The following is a 24,906-nucleotide window of genomic DNA, read 5'->3' as shown; positions in this document are numbered from 1 at the left end:
CCAAATGTAGCAGACCTTGCAACTTATATTCTAATCCTAACCCCATAATTCTTCCAATGGTAAGCTCACGGGATAACTTATGGGAATAGTGCTTTGGGGAAAAACTTCCGAACGTCGGATGAGGAGTTCGTGGATATGCAAAATAGACTACCCCTTCAATTTACTGAGCCGCTAAACAATTTTTCTCGTTAAAGTTGCTGCTTTTCTTGTTAATTTCGTACAATCAGAAGCTTACATCAGACATGCGAAGGGAATATTCGTCATGGATAAGTTCTTTCATGAAATCGTTCCGCTAATCACTTCTAGACATGAACGCATATTTTAAATTACTTTCAAGATTTTGGGATCTTTTGAAATAGAAAATTTAACAGTGTACAACACTCGACGAGCTTAGTTTTTAATTCCTTTCGCTCCATCATCTGTTTTTCGAATTCGTTGTTTTTTTTTGTGCAGTTCTTTCGAAAGAGCAAATGTTGCATCTTCCTCAAACTCGAACCGCCTGTTGTACTTGCAATGAAGGAAACGATAGCTGCATTTACGCCTATTCCAGAAAACCAGTGACCAGTACTAATTACCAAAGTGTGCCCTTCAATGCTGGATTGATAAGCACGAATCTTGTATTAAAAAAGATTTTTGAAAAATCGATATACGAAGCAATCTTTAAGAATAACACTTTTGATCGTATACTCTCCTGATACGTAACGGAAGGGAGATTATGAAAAGTGAAAATTGCCAGTGAGGAGAATTTTTCTTATAAATTTCCCTGGTACGAATATGTACAATTGTTGTGGAGTTGTAAATGCTCGTGGAACTTCCAAGTTACAGTACTCATCTAAAATAATATATTACAGTTGAACTAGCCAGATGTCGTACCTTATTTCCTTGTCTATTGTCCTTCTTTTTGTTTCATTTGAACCAATAATCACTTTTACTTTCATTTTTAACAGTTTCATGAATTCTATGCTGGAATAACCGTGCTCGAAAACGTTTATTTATGTAAGATCTCTATTTCTAGGATCTACCGTTAGAAGTGTTCCTCTAACAATTCAGACACTATTTCTTGGAGAATAGCATTCCACTAATTCGTATTCGGCGTCTTCTTCACATCCATAATGAATCTAGTAGTGGTATTTGCAATGCACGGAGTTGATCCAAATTGTCGCTCTCTCTTTGGAAACTCACCAAAAACAATTTTACGGGAGCAGAAAGGCATTACTACTTATATCCAGTGATTACTGGATCCAGAAGCACAAAAAATCAGATCAGGTGGAAGTGGTTGGCCTGATGAACCCTCATAACAAAATCGGTAAATTCGATACTGATCGTTCTTACAAACCGCTAGTTCAGCGTGATTTGAAAAATTATTCATGACCATCTACAAAAAGCGAACTTACATGATATCATACAAATCATTCGCCGCTCTTATTTTTGTGTAAAATATTCTTCTGTCAATCAAAATGATGTCGACATTTCAGGATGATGACTTGTTTACAAAATAAAGTTCATCACAGCAGTATTGCGCTTTTCGTCCAGCGCCATCAGTCGCTATCACCCCACATACAAACGTTCCTTAATGTCCACGAATACTGTGTGTGTTTTAATGTTTTTCACTCTTTGGATTCCTCTCATATTTCTGCACAGTTCGCAGTTTTTTTTTCCTTTACACCTGTCAGACAACACGTTTTGCAAGTTCAACACTAATTCTTTCGCAATGTTTTAAAATGTTTCTTTCTGGTTTTTTTTTTTTTTTGCCAAGTATAAAATGGTGAGTGAATATCCTGAACTCCCCGGACTGTCGAAAAGAGTACGTCCCACGTTATGTTAAGAACATAACGTGGGACGTCGACGACGATCATAACCATTTCAAGATCGGTCCTTATGCTCTTCTCTGTTCTAACACTGAAAAGCACGACGCTTTCGATTTTGTCCTCCCTGCATCCTCACTGAAAGCTTTTTGTTTTTGCTTTTTTGTTTCGCCAATTCCCCGCTATCATACCCCAGTGACATTGCCGAGTGTGAAATCGCATGCTATGATGAGGTTACCTCACCATGTGGTTGACTATATGTGTAACTCCAGAGTTAACCTCTAGTGTTTAATATTGAAGGCCCGCTTTTGACAGTGAAGAACCTTTAAATCGACGTTCCCTCAAGTGCTGAAATGTGACAGAACGCAGACGTCACATAGTGTCATTGACGTCTGCGTGTCCCAACGGAATCGATAATCATCTTTCGTGAACAAGAAGACGTATCTGTAGGTGATGTGGGTACTTCATTGATTTGTCTCGGAGAATAATCTCACGCGCTACGAAATGATCCGAGTCAATAAATAAAGACTCGGTGAGAAGATTGTGATTGTAATGTAACTGTAATCTGCGAGCAAATCATTTAACTGGGGTGATACCTTAATTCATAGATTTCTCCATTTCCCCGAACTACATGTTGGAATTTGTTGCTTTTTCTGGCTTTTGTCACAATGTTTCTAAAAGAGTCATTCTCCTCCGGCTCTGAACAACTAACAGGTGACACAGTGACGACTAACAACTCGGCGCTCGCAACTAACTTTTTTGAAAAAAAAAATCTCTGCCCGTTCCTGCACGCACATCCAGTGGTGAGAACAAACGAAAGATATAATGCTCTCTATAAGAGGGGCCTATAAAGGTTTCCGTTCCGATTACGAAATGAGGATGTAGCCTGTTTTGGAGGATACGCAAAGAACTAAATGAGATTGAAGTGCCCTTTTGAGGCTTTGCCCATCAGCTTTTTATCATGGTTCGCATAGCTACTGTATTTTTAAGGAGTGAATTCAAAATGTCTCTCATCATTCACTAAGAATCAACGTTCCCCTCGCTTTTTTTGGATGGAAGCAGTTACAAGTAATAGGAACTACGGCGAATCGAGGCGAGAAATCTTAGGACCTTAAAAAAGGGGAAATAATGTTTGTGTGAACAAAAAGAGGTTTTAGGTGCTAGCTGTCTCTGTGCAAGCATTTTAGTCTGATAAGTAAGTGTCGTATTGTGATAAGCGTATAATCCTGTCCAGCTTCAAATGCACTATATGTGTATATATAAAGAAAACATGGACGAATCAGCCAGTCCCTGAATTCTTCTCGAAAAGATATGCTTGTTAATGCTTTGTCTGTCTGTTAATGTCTTGTTGGCTGTTCTCAACTTTCTGCCACTGCTGTCGCTTCGTTAATGCTTTGGTCCCACCCACTATGGTAAGAAATCCAGCATCTGGTAACGAGGCCTGGCAATGTTTTATCCGATGCATTGCATGCATGCATTGATAGTCATGGATCTGCGCCTTGATCTCGTTAGCTCTCTAATCGAAACAATAGAGAAATTGTGGTGAGGAGAAGGACGATGTTGTTATGTTTGTGTCAGTGTGTCACACCCTTTGCGAGATAAATAACGGCAGATGGTCACATATGTGTGCATGTGCGGACTATCCATGTCCAAGCCCGGAATAACGAGCCAGCCTGATTATGGCTAACCGAATTACCGGACATAAACTATTCCCCCAGGAAGACATGATTACGCCCGCGTTTAATTGCAACAACGATGTCGCCGGACGAACTGCTCCCGTCGCTACTCTTTTCCTTCTATTAAGACCAAATTTGTATTCCATAAATGTCCTACGCGATCGATGCTCTATCGTAGTCATAGCTGTAGGTTGTGGTAAGGTAGCGGTAAAATCCTGATACTTGCTGCTATGAATGGCGATGCCAGAGGGGTAGTAAAGAAACAGTTGTCGTCCTACAGCAGTATGTTATGCTTTCAATATCGCTAAGAAGTGAACACTCGAAAACGACCTCATTCGTTTCGTTTTGCAGTGCCAACGTCAAGTGGGCGTAGACGTCGTTTTTATTACGTGGGCGGTTGAATGCCGCCACTTCTCGCCTGTCATTACAGTCTAATTGCTGGCTGGACGCTTATGAGAGCCGCGCGCGTGGTTAGCGCCGGATAAGTCGCTGATACTCTACACACCGAGTGTTTCGGGTTATTTGACCTCATATCGACGAATATCCTCCCCTCAACATCATCAAAATCCTCGTAGCAAACTCCTATCGTTACGTAAAAATATTTGTGAAGACGATCTGAGAATGGTAACAGCGGCCAGAAATGAATTAAAGTGATTGAATTGCGAAAATAAAATGTTCGTAAGTAAGTAGCATTGTACAACCTGCATCAGGTCCACATTCTTCCAGAGATTAATTGTTGTTCGAAACAGATAGCTCCAAAACCTCCACTCATGATTTCATTTGGTTTTTAATTTTTTTAAAGCATCCACAACCGACTAACTCAGTTTGGGCAACATCTCCCCATTGAGGTAGCCTGGGTAATGATGGTTTATATAGTATGAAGACTGCTACTTTGGTCAAATACTACCAAGTTGAAAAGAACCAATAAATGAGTCGTCTTTCGTCTATTTAATTTCTGAATCATAACATAGCTGTCTATCGAGTCATATTCTTAATTTCAATAGATGATAGCTAAAAAGAAATCAATACAGTGGAACTAAAGTTTTTATCAGATCATATCAGTCAATCAAAGGAATTTCCTTCTGTTCTTTTCACTTTGTGAAGCCATAAACACCTCACATAAAAGTAGTAAGAAAAAGTACCAAGAAGCAGAGATAGAGTCTAGAAAAAAGCACGAACTGTGGAGAAGTACATCATCGAAAAAAAAGAGATAACTACGGACGTTACGTGCTAATTTGCAATTAACATTGACTTCTCAGCCATGTGAGGCCAAATCATGTTGTTTAAATAACCAGAAACGAAGCAAAAATATTCTGATAACTTTCAATTCGACTTCGAAAGTGAACTCATCAACACAAGAAGCATATTGTGAAATACGGTCGTTTTAGCTCAACAATTAGTAAAATAATGAAATAAAGTGATGGGAACGGCTAGTAATAGCTCCCTATTAACTTTCGACGTTGCAATGGGTGTACCCATTCTTTCTTTATCTTTATTATTTGAATTCCGTGCTTAAATATGAGAATTGTCAGCATATGCAACATACATATGTACGTCCCCGGAACTCCCCTCCACGAACAGATACGGTTAGGAGTCTATACGAGTATACCCGCAACCACCCTAAATCCCCTCTCCTTCTAACTGTATTGATAAATGGCGTGGGAAACGTCCATGTCGATCGAATTTTGCTACGAAGCATCGACGAACGCATCGTGCGTTCGAGCGCACGCATGCGTCTGTTGGCGAGCGGGAGAGACAGCGTCCGCAGTCCATTGATTGTCCGCTCGCTCGCATACGTGGCATATTTTTAGGTGGCTCGAAAGAAAATTCCCTTGACACCTCGTTTTCAAGTAATTAAGAGGGAATTGAATGTGAACACGCTCATATTCATGATCTACACCCCCAATCCTATCGTTTCGCGGAGAGATCCAGGCATCGTCAATTTTCGTGGTGTGCTGCGCCTTCTCGTCTCGCACCATGCGACAATTCATATCGTTCGAATGTGATTTATGTGTACACAAAATGCTATCCAAATATGAATGAGAGGTCGGTTTTGGTCGTTGCTGAGCTTTTTCGGCAACAATATATAACACGAGTTTGCTGTCTCGGAAACTCAGTTCACAAGACATGATGCAGGGTGAAAAAAGATAAGGTGCTTGGCGTCAATCGATTCTCCAGAGGAACAACGTTCGACTTCAATTCAGTATCGTATAGATTCCATGATATCCCATATAATGTGAAAAATAATGGGACCAACCAGAATTTCAAACTAATATCTTCATCCTCTAACGAGTCCCTCAACAATTCGTAAACGCCAGAGGGATCCAAAAAGTTTGACTGATATTGAAGTGGTCAAACTATCGATCACGCGATGATCGATGTGATCTACTACGCTACAATCTTCTTGCCACAACAAAGTATACTAGATAAAAATAGAATTTTTATTATGTGAGGATTCTGTGAGGATAAACATTACCGATAATATGACCGGCGCTGTTTTCATATATTAACGTATTTAAATTAGCTGTGCATTTTTTTTTTGCGAGTGTCAATCGCCCATTCGAAGAGCCATAATGACGTTCGCCCATTAAGACGTCGGTAATAGGATTGAATTGCCTTTTCCCTCGCTTATACACACATACATTCAAATTTTAGCACCTACTGCACTTCAAAATATTATAATATATCACAATCACTTCCTGTTTCCAACGATAATCCTGGACTGCACTGTCCGTAACTCTGCTCATAACTAGCTAGCTAAGCTGCTTCTGAAGTCCCCCATCCTGCGTTTCTTGTTCCATTGGACGAAGAGGGAATAAAAATTTGCTTTGTAACGGTTTGAGAGCAGGAGAAGACTGGCTTTGTTTACATTGTAGCACGGTCGCTATCCTAGAAACGTAGAAATGTCATCGTGACTACAACTTCAGTGATAATCAGTTTTTCAAATGTCATACAGTTTCAAGGAAGAGTTTTTTAGGAAATTTATTAATAGTTTAAGATGATCCATTAGATAATATGGAAGGTGATAGTGTCGACTATTTGGACGCTCTGAACAATTATAATATTGCAGTGATCCTACAAAAGTTTGTTTTCTAGTAATATGTCGTAGCGCTAGTTTTCCTCGCCATTTCCTTAGAAAGTTTTTTCGTTGATGCATCTTTCACAATATTCCAGCAAGTTCGCTCGCCCCCTATTCCGTTGATGAATTCTTTGTGGACATGCAAAGAATAGTTCAGGACATAACTAACATGTAGTCTCTAAATGTTTCTACTGCACAAGTCAGCTTTACTTTTTCTGCACTTTGTTTGTTTGGATATTTCAACATACCCAACAATATTTTTCTCTTTGACGGCACTCCTTTGTCAATTTAAATACCAAACTTAGAAGTAAACATGAGTCTGACACTCGTACTTTTCATCTGACACCTTTCCTGTTGCTATTCCTTAATTGGGTTTTTTTTTTGAGCGTTCTGATTTTGAATAATTTGAAAAATACACAAAAGCTTGAAGCACAAAATTTTGTCAAAGTTCAAGAGCAATTTCAGATATTTATGGTTAGTAGTGAAGTCACATGTGACAGTGTCGACCTCATTGAGCACAAGCCCAGGAGCTACCTTAATAACACATGCAAACATAGTGCGAGCCGATGGACGACAAATAACCCGCTGGAAAATGCGCGAATTACTGTGATTTATGCATCTATACATATGTACCAATGTTACAAATGAATAACCGCTCAGTAATTTCGGTTGACATGCAAGCACTCATCGATCATGAGATCAATTACCGGCTCTTTTAGCGGCGACAATGGCTCTCCATTCTGGAAATCGAATGGTCATTTTTCGATTCTTAAGTGACATTATTGAAAGCAATAAAGTTCAAAAGATTTCCTGGATTCTCGGAATTCTTAGCATAGCGAAAGTGTAGCAACTGGCTATGAAATAGGGGAATGATGCTGGTGCTGGTTATTTTGCGCTCTCCCCCGTCGCCACGTCGGAACCACAAATCATGCCAAACTGCGCGCTCGTAAGACATTACCTCGCAAGAACTCAGGTCTGCTATTGATCCCCACACATTTATTCTCGACTATACTACTGCTTTACTGAACAACCAACCAGTTATGGTCGGTCCTCTGCTAGCACTGCCCGTGTTTGCTCTACTTAAGCAAATTCCAACTGATAGCGATATTGTTATGCACAAGTGCTAGCGGCTGTTTCATGTTTTTCCTCTAGCCGCCATAGCTTTGCCCTAGAAACAAATCATGGTCATTTTTCTATTCCAAAAATCTAGGATCAAACCTCATCGCGATCCCTCGTTAATGGAGATGATGATATTATTCCAGATGGTTCTGGATCAAACACGATCCCGCTCTGTGTGACATCCCCTACCCTGGACAGTGCAGCGCATCTCTATGCGCTATCACTCAAATCCCATTATAATGGGAATAATAAATTTTCATTTACTTGTAGTGGAACCGAAATTCACAACATTTCTCACGTTTTCTTAAGTGAAGTCGCCCTTTCTTCTTTTTTCCAGGGAAGCCGTCGTTCATCGTTTTTCACTGATTCAGACGTGCATAAATCGACCAAAGCGCTATTTGTCAAAGGGTTCCTTGCACAGTAGGGCTTAGTATTCTTCAGTTAGATCATCTTCCTCATTTTTGTTTTTCTACACGTACCAAATTCAACTAGTTTGAATTTAGTTGTTTTTGAAGGTAGCTGAAGTTGATGGAGTTACGAAACATATTAGGACACGTATTTACTATCCGTGAAACGTAGCAGTAGGTTACTAGATTACCAATTTCGGAATATTCACTTTTTTGCCGCAACCTATCATCTGTTCCGGAAGATTTTAAAAATCTTATAGCCATTTATTGTACACTCGTAAGAAATTTTTTGGATGAACTTCGGTTTCTACGTGGAAAAGCCAGCAAAAAGTTATTCATCTTGCATCACTGGTACATCCACGAGATACAAGTTTCTTTGGTTCAGGTCAATGGACAACTTTGGTGTTTAGTGAATGTTTTGAGCGACATAGTCGCTGCTGCTTAATTTCACTAATGAAGACAAAAATTGTCAAAAAGAAACAAGCAAACAGTATAATTTTAGTTGTATTTAGCATCTGTGAGGCTAGTATCCACGCACTCTTTCCGTGAGTCAATTTTTTCGCATTCTGTCCTCCTTTCTCCAGTTTCCGTTGATCCAACCGTTTCGTCGCCGCAGCCGTCGGGCGGACGTTCCCTTGGAAATAGACGTCATTGGAAGTGACTATTTCGTCCTTTGTTGCCACTCGCTTCTAGCGCTTTTTTTTTCCAGCGGAATGTTGTTGAATAAGGGAAAAATGCATCCTCACCGCCTTCCATGAGTGTGTGAGTGGCATCGGTGCCTGGTTGACTCATTTTTCTCCCCACCCATCCCTTTCAATGCTACAGTAGTCCCTGACTGGTCGGTTGGGGTGGCGGTGACACTTAAATCGCCTTCGCGACGTCTCAATTGTTGCTAATGACGAAGTCTATTATTTCAGCAGCGGAAGCGCCGCTATCGATTCCGGAGACCGTTTAGCGCTAATTTCTGGGTAGTGTGTCAATGTATGTAGAGAGAACAACGGGAAGTTTCAAGCTGTTGCAGAATAACGGTTTTTTTTCCTCAGCCACTAGCAAAATGAGAACAGAGGCTTTAAGAATAATGCGGTAAGCCTGCATCTTTTCACTCCTGACGTACACCCATTTCATTCGAAACTAAATCCGAAACATGAAAATTTGCGCTGCAAAAACTAAATCATTTTTTGTTGGACGGTCAACAATAAAACGGGGCGTCATGTAATTTGATATCCTAGAAAAAGTTATAAGCTTAACAGAGTATAGATCACTGTTGGGAACGCTTCTCTTGCCAAGCATATAGCATCGGACACAGAATATCAGTTAGAGGTCATCCGACATTGTTTGCGTCAGAGAAATCCGCATCCGCTTATCTCACCCACGTTTGGCTGTGCGTTTAGGTGAGTCAGAGAAGCGTGGGGCCGCGTCGCATGACGACTCATGACTTGGCCCTTAAGCTCACAGTTCTTCTTCTAATCCTTTTCGTAAACCTCCACATTCCACTCCGTCCTCGATCATGCCGGCTGCTCCCTTCCTCGCCCAGGTCCCGCTACGATAGGCCGTCCTCAGAGCAATTTCCTTTGGTGTGTGACATGAATGTAACATTGTTTGTCTCACATATTAAATTTACCGCACGGCTCGCCGCCGCTACACCGAAACATGTCAATCCGCAAATCAACCCCAGAGAACACACCGACTCACGGACGACTAATCACTGACTTGGTGGAACATTCCGCAGACGCCGATTACGCAGCGATATAGAACAGAGCTGATTACGTGGCACTCTCCCTCCTTCCTGAATATCGAATCCTCGATACTATTCTGTAAAGTTTGGGGTTTACACTTTCAACAGACAGCAACTGGACGTGTTTCTGATGTAATTTATTCGGTTTTTGCGTTGTTCTGCGCTGGTGTACACTGCGTATCCTTCATGTGCGTATAACACAACTTTTGCGACCACTTCAGATTGCACACTATTTTACTTATTAGTGGAGAGCTTGAAAAGGAGTACGAGTAAGAACAAAGGCGGTTTAGGATGCCTTAACAAAACTTGGGCTGTCCGAAACAACAGAAGTCGGTTTTTTTTTAAGGTTTCTTTAATCAAGACATCAAAGAGGAAAAGGGAGCGAAGGGGGAGTTGGAAGAAAAAAATACGTTCGAAAAAAAAACATTTCTGCCTAGCCTATGACAGATACACAGGCTTCAAGCATACCGCTTGATTTTCTCTTCAAGTGAAGGTTATTCTGAAGTCTTTTGAGAAAACCATTACAGATTAGATGGAGTTGACAAAAAAGGATAAAATGGTGCTCCATGGCTAACACCGATGGGATATTAAACACACCAATACTGAAAAAATGACAACGACCCCCACGTCGAGTCACAGTTCCACCTCAAGCACTGTCGCGCTCAAAAATGAGATATTAATTCTGCTGAGAAAAGCATATTATTTGCTTTTATTGGTACGGAAAATGCTTGAGGTCTTTCACATTCAGAAATTCTTGGAATTCCCTTCTCCAGCGGAGATTTTGCGATGTTTACTAGAGATTTCGCTTTCATCTCTTGTTGTGGAAGATATCAATCTCTGGCATTTACGTGGATTTTTATGCGGAATGCGCGGTACTTTCTCTATTCTGTCGCCGCGACTGTTGGTATGGTATTTTTGGAGGAAAAAGCGGGAAAGTGCATGCAGAGGTCGATTCATTCTCCTTCTCCAAGCGAAGAACATAAAGAAATCTGTATCAAAGTCGCAACGCCTTTCTGTACACTTTATTCTTCACTCATTTACGTCTGGCATGTTTGGACGTCGCCGTTGAAGGTCGCGCACAGTTTTGCATACGATTGATTGCGCCCGGTCTAATCCGAGCCCCGAACCGCACCAGCCAGCCGCACTCCACTCCGCCCTTCTGTCCTTCCATCGGCTCGTACCCAGTCAAGCTGGTTGTTCTTCCATATTGTTGTGGTGAATACCTGGAACGTTCTCGTCCACGTGTAGAACTTCTCGCCGTTATGTAACTGGCACGTGCTGGTGACGATCGCTGATGCCTTCCAGGAAATCGTCACCACCTCGGCAACAGAATGTCGACTTCTCCTCAAATTCCTCATTGTGCTGATACTGGTTCTATGTGCACTATGCTTTGTTTCTGATGAGCTTTTTTTGTACCGCTGGTGAAGTGCACCAGTTGGCTGCTTCGTTCTGCGTTAGTGATGTGATCACGATACATACCTCACAACACATCGTGTAGTTCTTTTTACTCCAAGTTAATTCCCAAGTACAGATCTTCATATTGCCACTGGATACAAATCGAAATCACATTCCACACTAGAACATCAGAACTGAGCTGAAAATCAACTTTGCTACCCTTATTCCGTCACTTCCGCCCACTCGTTTTAGTTGTGTATTTGTAAGTATTTTTAAAGTAATCCTGATGGTTATTCTCGTCCCAGGAAAGCTTTTCATTCCACAGATTGATCGTGTGTTTTCCCTCCAACTTTTATAATGTGTTTCACACGTATATATCCGGGTCTAGGGTCAATCATCGGATTAGGTTACGGTATCCGGCTACGCTCGGAACGGATCAGAGTTTAGCAACACTGTCGCTATAACTTCTGAAAGATCACACTATATAGAAGACAAAAGCTGAAGAAGATGCTTTTAGTCACTTTGTTTGTTTTGTTTTCGTTTCTTAGTGACGTGTTTCCGCTTCGTCTGGCATAAACTTTTCACAGTATATCAATTCCTTTTACCTTAGTGGGAAAGGTATTGAAATTAAGAGATAAGGTGGAAAACATTGATGTTTTAGATAATTTGAAAAGAAATTAATGGGAATACCTACGTAGTGAAAAGGTTCCGTTGATCCTTGTACCGATGCTATCAACCTCTCATTTTCCGGCATTTTTTTTAAACAAACTTCGAATGAGGAATGTTATGAATTATGGCTAAATTGGACCTCTCCGGCTTCGTTTCTCAAAAACAAAGATTTGAACTTTCAAATATTTCGCTCAGGTGTCTCATTCTTCATGCAAACCATGGCCTTCGAAAAGATATCATGGATTATCCTGAGGTATTCACAATCAGTGTCACCTATTTTCTGCTGCTGAAATTATTTCTGTCAGTTGTGCTTCCATATTAGTATAAGACTGATTATCCTGGTGTTGTTGATGATGGTGAACGTGTTGTTCCACACTCTCCTCCGGTATCCTCGCGGATTTCGATAGCGTCGGTTTAAAGCGTTTACGGTCAACCGCTGGATGCTTCTTTCGCTGGTGGATATCACGACCACGTAGGGATTATTCCACTTGCGACCAACAAATGCGAAATCGTTATCCTTTTGCAGTCGCCCGCTTTCGTGCGTATCATCTGAGTTCCGATGGTCGATCGATACACGCAATCGCCTTTCCACCAACACCGCCACCAGCATCGCATCAAAGCGCTCGGTATCCTGATGGCGTTGTTCCGGAAAGGTTTCATTCGCTATTCGTTAGCACTCTACTCGTCCCTCCTATTTCTGTTTCGCATTGCGTGTTGAGCATTGCGCATACATATTTGAGTGTATTGTAGTCGTTGAGGATGCTGTCGCAACATTTCGGGTGGAAGGGAGGGGGGGAGGGAGTGGGGAGGGAGTGTTGATCGCAAATGTGTTCGTGCTCGCCTGGATGTGTCCCGTATTGGATCTGTCCGGCGAATCTGTACTCACAATCTTCATGGTGGCAGAGTTTTCGGGGTTGTGTCCCGTGACTTGTGTGCTAGTATGGGTGTGCACGTTTGCGTGAGTGTCTGTCTGTTTCTGGAGTCAACTAGTCAGAGACACGTCATCAGCGCACAATTACTGAACCGGATCGGCATCGTGTCCCAAGCGTGACGACGTTCAGTGCTTATTTCACGCTCGGAGTTTCGGCCCGTCATCACCGATCGCCGTGTGGCGGTCTCGATGTCCGAGAACGTCTCTGCACAGCTGATTCTGTGGTCATCTCGAAGCGCAGTGATTGTTGTGCTTGTCACAATACAACTCTCTCGTAGAATTCGCTCGATCTCGCAACAGCCGTCGCTTATCACCCGTCCGACCAGCCGGCGGCAACCTATGTGGCCACTTTAGCTGGGGTATCCAGAATCACCTCAATCATCAGCTGTTCTGCTTATTCTCCTACCCCCTGAATGCTGTGAACATATTCCGTGTTTCTTCGGACAAAATTCAGTAAATTTCCATATTCATCTCAGTAAAACTGCCCGCAATTATACAATTTCTACTGTTTTTTTTTTGCTCTATCGCTTTCCTTCGGGGATCCAAAAACGAAACATTTTTTGCAAATACTATGTCAATAGTTTCTTTTGTTTATTCAATGAAGACGCTTATGGATTATTTCCTGGTCGAAGTAATTATTTCCAATAATAATTCCTAATTAATTCAGAAATGAAATGAACGTAACAAATCATGCACAGATACACTTTCATACATTCCCACATAAATTCAAAAACATCGCCTTCTGTTTAGGAGTTTTCACTCCAACTATAGATATAATGCAGTAAAGTTGGTAATTTCTGCGTTGATATTTCCTGAACACATCCATTCATTGGTTTACGCAATTGATGAATTGTGAAACTCTATGATAACACCATTTCTTCTTTTTCTCTGGACTATAAGGGGACTTTTCGGGAGTAGCAAATGGGAGGGGTTCAGGAAAACGTTGGGATTCTTGACATATCATCTCAAAACAGTAACAGGTAACAGAGAATTAGTTGCTTGCGTCTTCGAAAACACATGTGAAATCCACGTCTAGAATCCCACATCTGGATTCAGTAGTCTCTTTGTGTGGATAGAAACCAGCTCCTTCGTCCGTGTTTCTACAAAATGTTTTTCTGGGTTGAGTGCAGAATTTCGTGATGCGTGCAGGAACACACGGGACGCATCGCCAATCTATCACTCCTCCTCTGTTAAACGTGTACGGGTGTTTTGACGTCTTTTTTGAAATGCACCGAGCTTACTGCTTTCTTTTATCGTTCGCAATTGATTCATTTGCTGAGCGTCACAAGTCGTTGAACCTAGCCCACGCACTTTTACAACCACATTGGCACTTATTTTCTAAAATCTATTCACTTGTGCAGATTATCTGCGCCAAAATAAACTCGCACAAGAGAGGTGTTCTGTTCGATCTATTCGCTGGAATAGCCCGATAGTTTTTTTTCCTCAGGACGCACCCACTGCTTCACTTACCGTATGCTTTTGTTGTGTGTGTGTGTGTGTCTATCTACCCATCTTTCTCTCTTCCTTCCCTTCTTTCCTTCCCTCTTTCTTTCCTTCTCTCTTCCTTCCTTTCTTAACCAGAATGTGAGTGTTGACAAACGACAGAACGATGATGAACGTGCAAATTCGTGTTCATGTTTCCATTGTGATTCGTTACGAATCTAACATTTTCGACGGTGTTGGTCGGCTGGTATTTGGGACGGTGCGGTGGGTGCTTCGACGATGATGATGACTCCGCCCGCACTCCCAGTGCGACAGCCCGCAGCCGTCGGCATTCAGGCTCTGGTTTTCGCTCGCACCATGCATGTGCACTCGCTTCACGTATTATGTCCGAGCGGTTTCGACGCAACGCAATCGCGAATATGAGAGCGTAGAGAAGGTGTATGTGAGTGCGTGTGAGTGCGTATGTTTGACCGATGTGGTGAAGGAGGTACTTGTGAGGTGCGACGTTTATCGCCGCCGTCCACAAACAGCCAAAATACAATCATCCGTTTCCTCAGACCTTCTTCGATTCGATTAGATTGTCACAATGTACTCGAATGGTGGATTTTCCTTATATTACTGCTTCAAATCGCAAGTCAGTTTTCTGAACTATTCATGTTAATATTATTGTACGCACATATTTGTTACTGTATCCTGTGCTGAGACTGAATTCAATGGTAATGCGGAGTTTCCACACACATCTAGTATGTCACTGTGATCGTATTGTGCTTCGCAGTTTTATATCCGTGCAGTGAAAAAAAGAAAAAAATGGAAGGAATGCAAAGAACTCATTTGCTATCCATACATAACAAGAACGTTCTGCGTACGTAAGGGGCAAACCACCTTGCATCTTCTCAATTCTTCAACTTAGACTTTGACTTGCTCTTTCTGCTTACAGCTTTTCCAGAAAAAAATTGATGATTTTCAGTAGAATTCAAATATCTGCGGGATTCTTGAAATTGCAAAAAAAATTTCAATTAATACTATATTTGGATGTAGGAGCCTTATAAATCATCGTTGGTATGCGTTGAACATATTATCACTGGACTTTTTTCCTGTTTTTCGCTGGGTCCCATTTTAACTGGTCGCAATCCTTATTGTCACATCTATTCTTTGCATATCGCAGCTTGATTTATTTTTGCGATTGGTGTAATAGGCGCGCTGGTAGTCCACCCGCTTTCTTGGCCCCGATCAATACCTACTTGTCATTGTCCTACTGTAGGTGGGCGTGGTCCAAGTGCATGCAAGCTGCCTCAGGGGTCGAGTGACCACGGCGTTGAGGCGTGTATGGTGTCCGGCTTCATCGTAACTTTTCGGTACATCTCTGCACACACACAGTTCTCTTTTCAGTGTATATGTGTGTGTGTTCGCGGCGCGATTATACAGAAGTTTGCCGACGCGCGCGATGCGATAAATGTGACTATGCAAACTAGTCGTAGGCTCCCTCCCCCCTTTCCACACCGTCACTCTTTCTCCCTTATACAGTAGAATGAGCATTGCGTTAGTGTTCGTGTGTTTGCTGGTGCCTTTCGCGTTTCAACTGGGAAACGTTGGCGTTTCACAGGCGCTCCGTGTGGGTGGTTATTGTATTAGAGATGCTGATGGTTGTTTTCGTGTCATCGTTCTCGCCACCACATCATTTCTTCTTTCGTAACTGACACCCTAACTGCCCTCTGACTGCCTCATGCCTTCGGTAGTGAAGCGTGCAATTGACTTTTTTTACGTTACGCTATCTATGTATCGCGCATGTGTTTTCGCTGTCGTTGGTGCAACCGGTTTCCTAGCGCAGCACATCACAGACGGCCACCGCCGTTTTAGAGTCGCCTTGTTCACCCTTTGAAATGCGTCCGTTTGCGCCCTGTTATACATATTTACCTCTTTCCTTGCATCGACTCACGTTATCAGCACTAACCCATGTGCCTGTACCTGTTAGCTTTGTTCCACTTTCTTCCATTCCTTTATACGGATGAATAGTGCAGGCATAAATAATCGTTTTTCGCTCGTTCACGAATCGGCATTGAAGTGCTAAAAACACGATTCGATTTCTCGTGCCACGTTCCAGAAGATTATAGCTTTATGCTGCTAAATGCTACCTAACGTTGTTCGCTTATGCCCATTGCAGAGGCTTCATGTTCGACGAGAACAGTAACACCGCCGCCGGAGCTGGTGCTGTGGTGGCTCAGTCGGGCGCTCTAGCTCCGGGAACGATCCCCGGAAATGTCTCGGCACCAAACTCAGCTATCGTCACGCAATTGCTCAACGTCAAGGATAGCCGCTGGCTTCAGGTAGAAAACCGCTGTATCGAGCATAATCACGTACTCATCTATACACAGTACTACTCTGCTTAAGTGTGGCTTATAATGTGATAGTGTAACAATTTGTCTAATAAACATCCCTAAAGAGCATATAGTATCTGGTTGCTCTACAAAATCTTCACTTTCACCCTTCAAACAAAAGAACATCCGTAATGATTTCCCGTCTCCTTATTGCTTCGAAATTCTAGATAAAATGAAATTTCTCAGTCCAATACAGTTCGAAATGTTAACTGTAGTAGAGTATGGCTGTAGAAAAAACCGCACGCTCCCCAAAATCCCGTAATCCTTATGAACATTGATCCTGAAACTACAATTAAAGCACCACACGGATTTGTAGAAACGCTGTAGAAAGTGACAAAACCGAAACTGTACGAGAACGAATTGTAAAAAAAATTGTTAAATTTTATCGGGGAGATCTTCAAAAATTTTGAGAGCGCAAAACTATCTCATTGGGATTTGTGATCGTATTTTGAACTGAGCTCACAAATGTTCCTGAAAAAGATATCCGCGCCGCATGAACCTGACAGGCGCTAATTCCTCAGTTGCTGCTCTCCATTCAAATATATTACCAATCACATTAAAACATCTTTCTATCACCTCAACATTTTTCTCTGACTCGCTAAACTGGCTGCTTTTTTTCGAAGCACACAGCAGAGATTAAATACATGTGAACGTTTCTGGAATTTTTCTAGATGATTATGGTTATTAATCCGATAAAGCGGCCGCCCACTTCCAGTGAAAAAAAAGCAAACAAAGCAAACTTATGAACCGATATATCGTTATTCGTGAACACTTTTTGGAACGGAACGTTCACAGAGGAGTGCTCATTTTGAACGTGAACGTTAGCACGGCGTCTGTATTATTGTCATTCTGAAGAAATGTGCTTTGTTCCATGCATCTTCGCTTTTTTTGGTGAAAGATTTTATTAACATCTAAATGCCTTGAATTGATACCTTCAAAAGTAAATCTTGTGTCAAGAATAAAGTGACGCTTGATTCAGGGAAAAAAATTTCTCGGTACTTCGTAGGTGCAATGGTGGCAAGAAGCTGAATTGCTTACTAACATCTAAATGATTCTCAGCCGGTAACAGTAACAACTTTATACAGTTATGTTAGTATATTTCTTGAATATTCTTTTTTTTGGCTAATTTGAATCGAATTGTTTAACAACCCACACGCATAAACTGTACTTGTGGAAGCGCTTGTAAAGGGTTGATGACATGTTGCACATCGTTCCCGCATTTTTCCATCGTCTAACGACACAGAGAGGCACCAGTAACATGTTTATTCGCTGTGTTTATGGCATCACGGACATATGTCCGCACTCGACGAGTGGCTATGTATTGCTGGGATTTGAACGTCAAAGAATATCCATAATTCCTGCATTGTCATGTAGATCTATTGAATTTTTGTTCTGTTCATTAAGTAAACCAGTTGGCAACTATATCTCAGATAGCAGATCTCAAAATGATGTAGATAGTATTGGGGAGATTGAAGGATTTTATTTTTTTTTTTCCTCTAAGAAAAAAACTACTTTTAGGTGGAAGTCTGTCGCGAATTTCAACGTGGACAATGCGCTCGAAGCGATTTGGAGTGCAAATTCGCACATCCACCTCCACACGTTGATGTTCAACAAGGCCGTGTAACGGCATGCTATGACAGCATAAAGGTGAGCCACATCCACATCGCTACCTCTTCTAACGAATGTTCTCAGCCTCCGTTTTATGGTTTTTCTTTTGCCGAACGAAGCCCCCAAATAAACGACGCGTCTGTCTGCTGCTGGTGGTGTGTTGTGTAATCGATTCCGATTCATTTCGGCACACCAAATCCACTAAAACACCAGAGCTGCAAAAAATGTGGCCTCACTCTATTTTCGGTAATCGCCTAATTTGCATGCAAGTAGTTCTGTCGAACAATTCGCCTCGTTCTTGCTTTTCCGCCGACCGTGTCAGTGGTGTCGTTAGCGGACGGACGCTGCTCTCGAGTAATTCATGAAAATCTGCCGGAGAAGGCGCACAATTCCGTGTAGGAGCGTAAGCTGCATAGCAGCTGAGCCGACGGCTACTGTCGTGGTGGCCGACTAGCATTAGGGGGAAAGCGAGCGGAGAGATATGGCGGCCCGGCATGCGATCCTTTATTCTTTGCATTGTTTAATGTCGTATTGATGGCTGTTGCCAGCTGGCCTCGCGCCCTTCGTTTCAGAATCGAAATGCCAAGCGCCAGGCTCATTTTCACAAAGCGCCAGTCGGAGTGGGATGAGCGCCAGTGGGACGAACTCCACACTCAGCTCCACTGGTACCGAGTCTCGGCTCCCTCCTCTACTCCTGTTAGATACAGTAAGACAAGCGCAGTAATTATTCACTGAAGCCCGCAAACCCTCCGTTTCAAGACGTTGAACTCAGAACGTGGCTCGATCACGCAGTCCGACAGTTTGCTCCCCCCACTGATGACGCGGGAGGAACTGGGTTTATCGATAGAGAAGACGAAGGGGAGCCATCTGCCTGCAATGATCCCCGGGGAGTTGCAAATGGAGACAACACGGCACAGAAAAGACTCGCTGGCCGGGGTCCTTTCGTGCTAATATCATCGGAATTGTGGTCAGACTCACGCTCAGCGACGGTGTTCTGTTCTCACGAAAACCGCAATTTGGTTAGGTCCCAGTGAAACAAACTGTAAGAGGGAAACAAAACTTTGTAATTGAATTCTACCCAGTTATCATTAATAGAAGCTAGCTTCTCAATGGAACTTTTGTCCCCGGGACCTGCACGTGTTCTCGACCAGTTGGGTCGAAAATCTCAATGAAATTTGTTACGATTGTCCCTGTTTCTCTTTTCTTAGCATTATCAAACTATTTCTTTGTTTTTCTATCAAGTTTACTCTGTAAATTTTTTTATGCAGTTTTGCATATACATAGAGTAGCTGTAGATATTAATTGATAGACTGTCGTTGTCTGTCACTGTCGTACGCTAGCAGCTAAGTTGGCATTAATTGACTAGATTAAATTATATTAAATTTTAGCCCACCCCAAGAAAATCGCATAACATCGCCGTTACGAAGGTGACCGCCGGCAGCACATTTGTTCGGATCTCTATTGAAATTTGCACCACTTGGATTTTATGAGGTCCAGAAATTGTGACTAGCAACCATACTACGATTGACTTTTATGTTTTTTTTTCTTCATTTTAACAAAGAGGAACAATTACTTGAAAATCGAATCGATTGAGCAACGTCGTGAACAGCGCGCGAGACGTTAGAACGAAAAACGCATTTGTAATTGATTGTTGCGATCGACGCGAAAACCGCAACGCGTACACATATTCACTAAAGTTTACATTTACAGTTTTTTTCATTTAAAAAATGTAAGTAGGGGTGCTATGTCTACGTTTATGTGTTCATACAGCTCTCCTACCGATCCTGACTCGCTTCTTTTATGGACAAAATCTAAGGTATTGTTAGTTTAGTTGATGAGCAGCACAATGGGTCTTGCCAAGATTGAAAGATAACCCCAGAAGCATTCAAATCCATCATACCAGACATTAGCCGTTGTCTCATCGGGCTTATCCCTAAGATTCGTATCGCAAACGGGTCAGTGCGCTCGTTCCACAACGACAGTACAAATTTGTTTATTGATGGGTGTGAAGATAATTTTCATGGCTGTTCAGAAGAACTAATAGCTCAGTGTAGTACTGACTAGACTTGACTACGTCCTGGCTTAATCTCCCCTATAAACGCTCTCTTTGGAAAAGAACTTTCACGGATTGAATTTACATACGGTTGGAGGAATTGCAAAATTTTGAATTTTATCAGATAGATATTCTACAACGTTTTATTTCAGGGTCGATGTACGCGGGAGAATCCGAAATGCAAGTATCTGCATCCTCCACAACACATAAAGGACCAACTACTGATCAATGGCAGAAATAATTTGGCACTGAAAAATCTCATATCAGCACAGTTGAATCAGACAGCAACCGGACAGCCGATAGCGGTGAACCCAATTGCACAGATTATGGTAAGTTGCTGCCCAGGTTTCGTGCGTACGACTTGTGCCTAGTGTTCATTCACGGTTTCGTTTTCCCCGCTGAGTAGAGAGGAGTGCGATGACTCTCCGAAATTCAGTTCCTGCATGCATTGTGCCGCTACGTTAACCGTTTTGTAGCGTTCTGTCATATCTCTGTTTATTCTTTCAGCAGCAACAACAGGCGGTGGCCGCCGCCAACATGATGCCCACGCTGCCTTACCCCTACTATCAGGGTCTGGTTTACTCTCCAGTCCTGCAAGCCGATCCCTACCAGGCCGCTGTCTCGCAGGTATCGCCACTAGTCGTTGCTTCAGTTTCGTCCCGCGCGGTAGCCCGTTTGCACGATTCTGCCGTGTAGTTGACTATGTTAACAGCTCGTTCTCGATCACTCGCGTCTTGGTGGTGTTTTCACCGGCTAACGCCCTTTCGCCATTTGTCACTATTGGTTTCTAACTGTTCGCGTGTCAGCAGCAGTGTGTGCATGGCTTATGGCTGACAGCTCTGTTCAGCAACTGCAGGCGGCTGCGCTGCTGCACGGGGGCGGCGGCGGCCTGCTTGCAGCTCCTGCGCAGCTTGCGCAAGCCGCTGCCGCTGGCGTCGCACTGGCTGCTGCTCCGTCGGCCGCTGCTCTCCAGCTACCGCTCGCCGTTTCCGCTGCCACCGCTGCCAGCCGCAAGAGGCCTCTGGATGAAGAATCGCTAGCCGCCGATCAGCAGCAGGCGCACTTCCTCAATCTGGCTGCTGCCGTTTCCGCTGCGGTATTCTTTCCTTCTTTTTAGGCCGCTACGTCATTACGTGGCGTGCTTTCCATTTGGTTTAGTTGTACCCTAACGCAGTGGCGTGTTGTGGCATGAGCTCCAGTGTGCACGATACCCTCTTCATGACTCTCTAAGCTGCTGTACGTTTAGGCCGGTGTCCCTTGCAAACGTCCAGCCGTTGACAAGAATGGAGCGGTTGTGTACTCTGCGAATCCACAACCAGCTCAACAGTTCAGTCCCTACGTGCTACCGGGTCTTCAGGGTTATGTACCCGCCGTGTCATGTAAGTGTAGTGCAGCAGACGAACATCGGTGCTGTGAGGCTCAAGAGGTTGTGATGCTATGACACCCACACAAGCCTATCTAAGACATGACTACTCCAATTTTCGGTCGGTTCTTTCAAAAATTCAGTTCAGTTGTCTGAAGGGATTCTTTTTGTTCATTCGGGTGGGTCATAGTACGTTTGCACATTTTATTTATGTTGCTCCAGTGCATACTTACTAATGACGAACATCGAAGCGATCTGATTCTGAAAAAAATTAGACTTATCAATTAATCTACGTAAAATTTGAGTAGTCATGTTTTATGTAGTCGGTCGCACTGCGCTAACCTGTTCTGCACGCGCAACCAAGCAACCAGATATAACAGCATTATGTGCATTAATGACAGGGACGTTCTCACAGAACGTTACTCATAGATCGAATTCGTGAATTACTGAAGGTAGAATTTTTAGTTGTAATACAAACTGATTTCATAGAAATCGAATGAGCATTGGGTAGATTTTTGTTGCCAATTTCCACTAAAAGTTCATGTTCACAACTCTCTGAAAAGGAATATCCTTGTGTATTTGTGGGGAATTCCATTCGTTAATTACTGATTCGAGATTCTAATAGGACAAAAATAGAAACCATGGTTCTTGAGCTTTTCTTCAGTTGACTGAGTACTTAAAAATTATAAACGGCCGACTATAACACCATTTTGTTGGGAACTGTTAAAAACAAAACTCTGTTGAATATAGCCCGGCCAAAATAACTTGTCTTGTGCTGAAATATGGCGTAAGCGGTTGCGTTTACGTTACTCCATGTCTTGGGCTGGAATCTTGCACCATAATGCACTAGGAGTTAGGTCATTTTGACATAATTTCTCTTTTTAACTGCAAACAAGGTAAATCTTCATATTCCACATAAGAAAAATCAGTTAGCATCCCCGATCCTCTCTCTTCTCCTCTCACTTCTGTCGTTCCTATTAGTGTAGCACGTTCTGTTCTGATCATAAGCCGAGTAACATTATTTTAAGTTTAAAAAAGGCTTCGTTTCGCGCCCATGTGAACGATGCGACCCTGCTATTACGGCACATAATACTATATCTGGACAAAGTGCTTCTTAACCGATCCGAACTGTCGGATAATTGAGTGCAATGTGGCCGACGCACACCCACCCACACACATACACACACACATACACACACACACATCTGTGCTTCTCTTCCTAACGCTTATTAAAGTTCATTGAGTTTCAGTCAGTGGGCCACTGCCACCTCGCTACTAGACCACCCGACTGGTCGTTGGTCCGTGGCCCGTCTTCCGCCGTACTCTGTGATCCTCAACGGTGATTTGCTTGATGTAGCCAATGTATAAAACCGCTATCGGCTTGTTCTCGTCCCAAATAGCTCGCGCTCCCCTCTTGCCGCGGAGCCTCGTATCACGCTTTGATGGATGATCTCGTTCGGTCGGTGCTCGTCTCGCACGGGTTTTCTAGTCGGGCGCCGTGGGGCTTGGCCTACGTCCGTGGCTTTGCTGTCCGTGACGGCTTGCTAAGTTTTTTTTTTACTTATTTTTATTTTTTATTTTTCATTTCTTCTTATTTTACGTTTCCTGTCTCCGTAAAGTGCATCCGCGCTAACTATTACCGCACCGGGTAAGGGAACTATAACACCCCATTCACCCTATTTGATTTTTATAGTGTTTGAGAAACGAAAGTAGATCCTCGATTTCTTTTTGTCAAAATATCTGTCCTTACACGATGACGTATGAGCGTTTCGAGTTATTCTTTTTTTTTATTGTCGAGTATCCTGACGATTTCTTGCAACGAAATTTGAATGTTGTTCTGTTTCACGTGATAAGTAAGGAACTGCTAGACATCTTTCATGTTCCTCCATGTACTCATCACTTCATTTTGATATGAAGATGAATTGTTGTAGTTTATGACGTTTGTTCCGAACGCTATGTTTTTTTTTTTCTTTTATTTAGCCTATATGATTCACTGTGTTTTAGGTTATCGATATTACTAATAAAATTCTACTTTGACAAAAAAAAGTTCAAGAGAGAAGTCAGAGGTATACAGTTGTTGCCATTGAAACTATGCCCGATCCCGAAAGTGTTGAATCTTCCAAGGCGATGTGCCTCTAATTAGCACAAAGCAGAGGAAAGAAAAGCTTATACGTCAAAGAATGAAAGGAAGTGAACGCGACAGACGCGTCGCGCTTACTCGGCTGAACACCGAGCCAACTATACGGAGGATTGGTTTAACAGGAAAATGAAGGAATCAAAAGTAGGAGATTTTGTCTCAAACCATGTACGAGAATACCTTGCGAACAAATACTATGCGATAAGCACTCCATAGATCGTTGTGGAACCACGAATTCAGTTGTCTAACTGATTGCTACAAGCTCCCATATACTCGTAATGTTATGGTAACGCTTTATTTTTTTAAATAAAAGCAATTATTGTACAAGAAAAGAAATTCCTCTGAATTCTTCTGCCATTCTCATTTTTTCGGTCTTGTTCTGGATTCTAAAAAGACGAGTCAATCATTTTTGAAAGATTGACTGCATTAGTATTGAAATTACTTAACCGAGGATTTTTTTTATTGCAACTAAGTAAACAATCTCAGCAGGCCGTATGTGAACGATTTTGAGTGCCTCTCCACAAGCTTCATGGATCAAAGGTGATCCGAGATTAGTAATTTCGGGAACAAAGGAATGTGCTTCGCAGACCGAAAGCCATATTGTGACTCATAGATATGCTATGCTTCGAATTTATTGTTTTCAATTTATGCCGCAATAACAATTCATAATAATAAAGGCAGAAGATTCCCTGAATGATAGTATTTTGTACATTCTTATTTTTTTCTTTAAAGCATACAGCGAATATAGAGTTCGATAACTGTTAGGATCTTTGTACAATGATCAAATTGGATGTCATAAACCGAATTCCGAGGTTTTTTTTTCTGTTGTTCAACGCCATTGCTAAGTAATATTTACTTACAACTACAAATTTGTCAAGAAGCCTGCAGTTGGAATCTGATACCACAAATAAATCCCTCGGGATTTATTATCATACTCCAGAAATTCGACTTTCTCCCCACTATTTTTGAAATGTGCGTCGAAAACAAGTCTGTCTTAGGCATAATATCCCCATATAAATATATTTTAATGGGTTATAGGAAGGGGCTGAGAAGTTGCAACGTGTTGGGATCACAGTTCACTGTTATCAAATAGAGAATTTTGATTAATATT

The 24,906-nt window shown here is 42.2% G+C and overlaps 1 protein-coding gene across 4 annotated transcripts; it reads left to right on the top strand.

The window, feature by feature from the left end:
- Positions 1-12,009: 12,009 nt before the first annotated feature.
- On the top strand, positions 12,010-22,937 carry RB195_021120 (uncharacterized protein; the record flags this gene model as incomplete). Of its 4 annotated transcripts, XM_064207702.1 has the most annotated exons (11): positions 12,010-12,138; positions 12,208-12,270; positions 12,306-12,357; positions 12,412-12,511; positions 16,421-16,583; positions 18,153-18,281; positions 20,448-20,624; positions 20,803-20,922; positions 21,143-21,391; positions 21,542-21,674; positions 22,909-22,937. In XM_064207702.1, 11 exons carry the CDS (start codon positions 12,010-12,012, stop codon positions 22,935-22,937), a joined length of 1,344 nt encoding a protein of 447 aa, XP_064063582.1. The 4 variants fall into 4 exon arrangements, with proteins under 4 accessions (XP_064063582.1, XP_064063581.1, XP_064063584.1 ...); XM_064207703.1 differs by lacking the exon at positions 21,143-21,391; XM_064207700.1 differs by lacking the exons at positions 12,010-12,138; positions 12,208-12,270; positions 12,306-12,357; positions 12,412-12,511 and having other exon boundaries at positions 16,428-16,583.
- Between the last annotated feature and the right edge of the window lie 1,969 nt (positions 22,938-24,906).

Source organism: Necator americanus, chromosome X, assembly GCF_031761385.1.
Source record: "Necator americanus strain Aroian chromosome X, whole genome shotgun sequence".
Lineage (NCBI taxonomy): Eukaryota > Metazoa > Nematoda > Chromadorea > Rhabditida > Ancylostomatidae > Necator > Necator americanus.
This window is presented reverse-complemented; position numbering and strand designations above follow the sequence as displayed.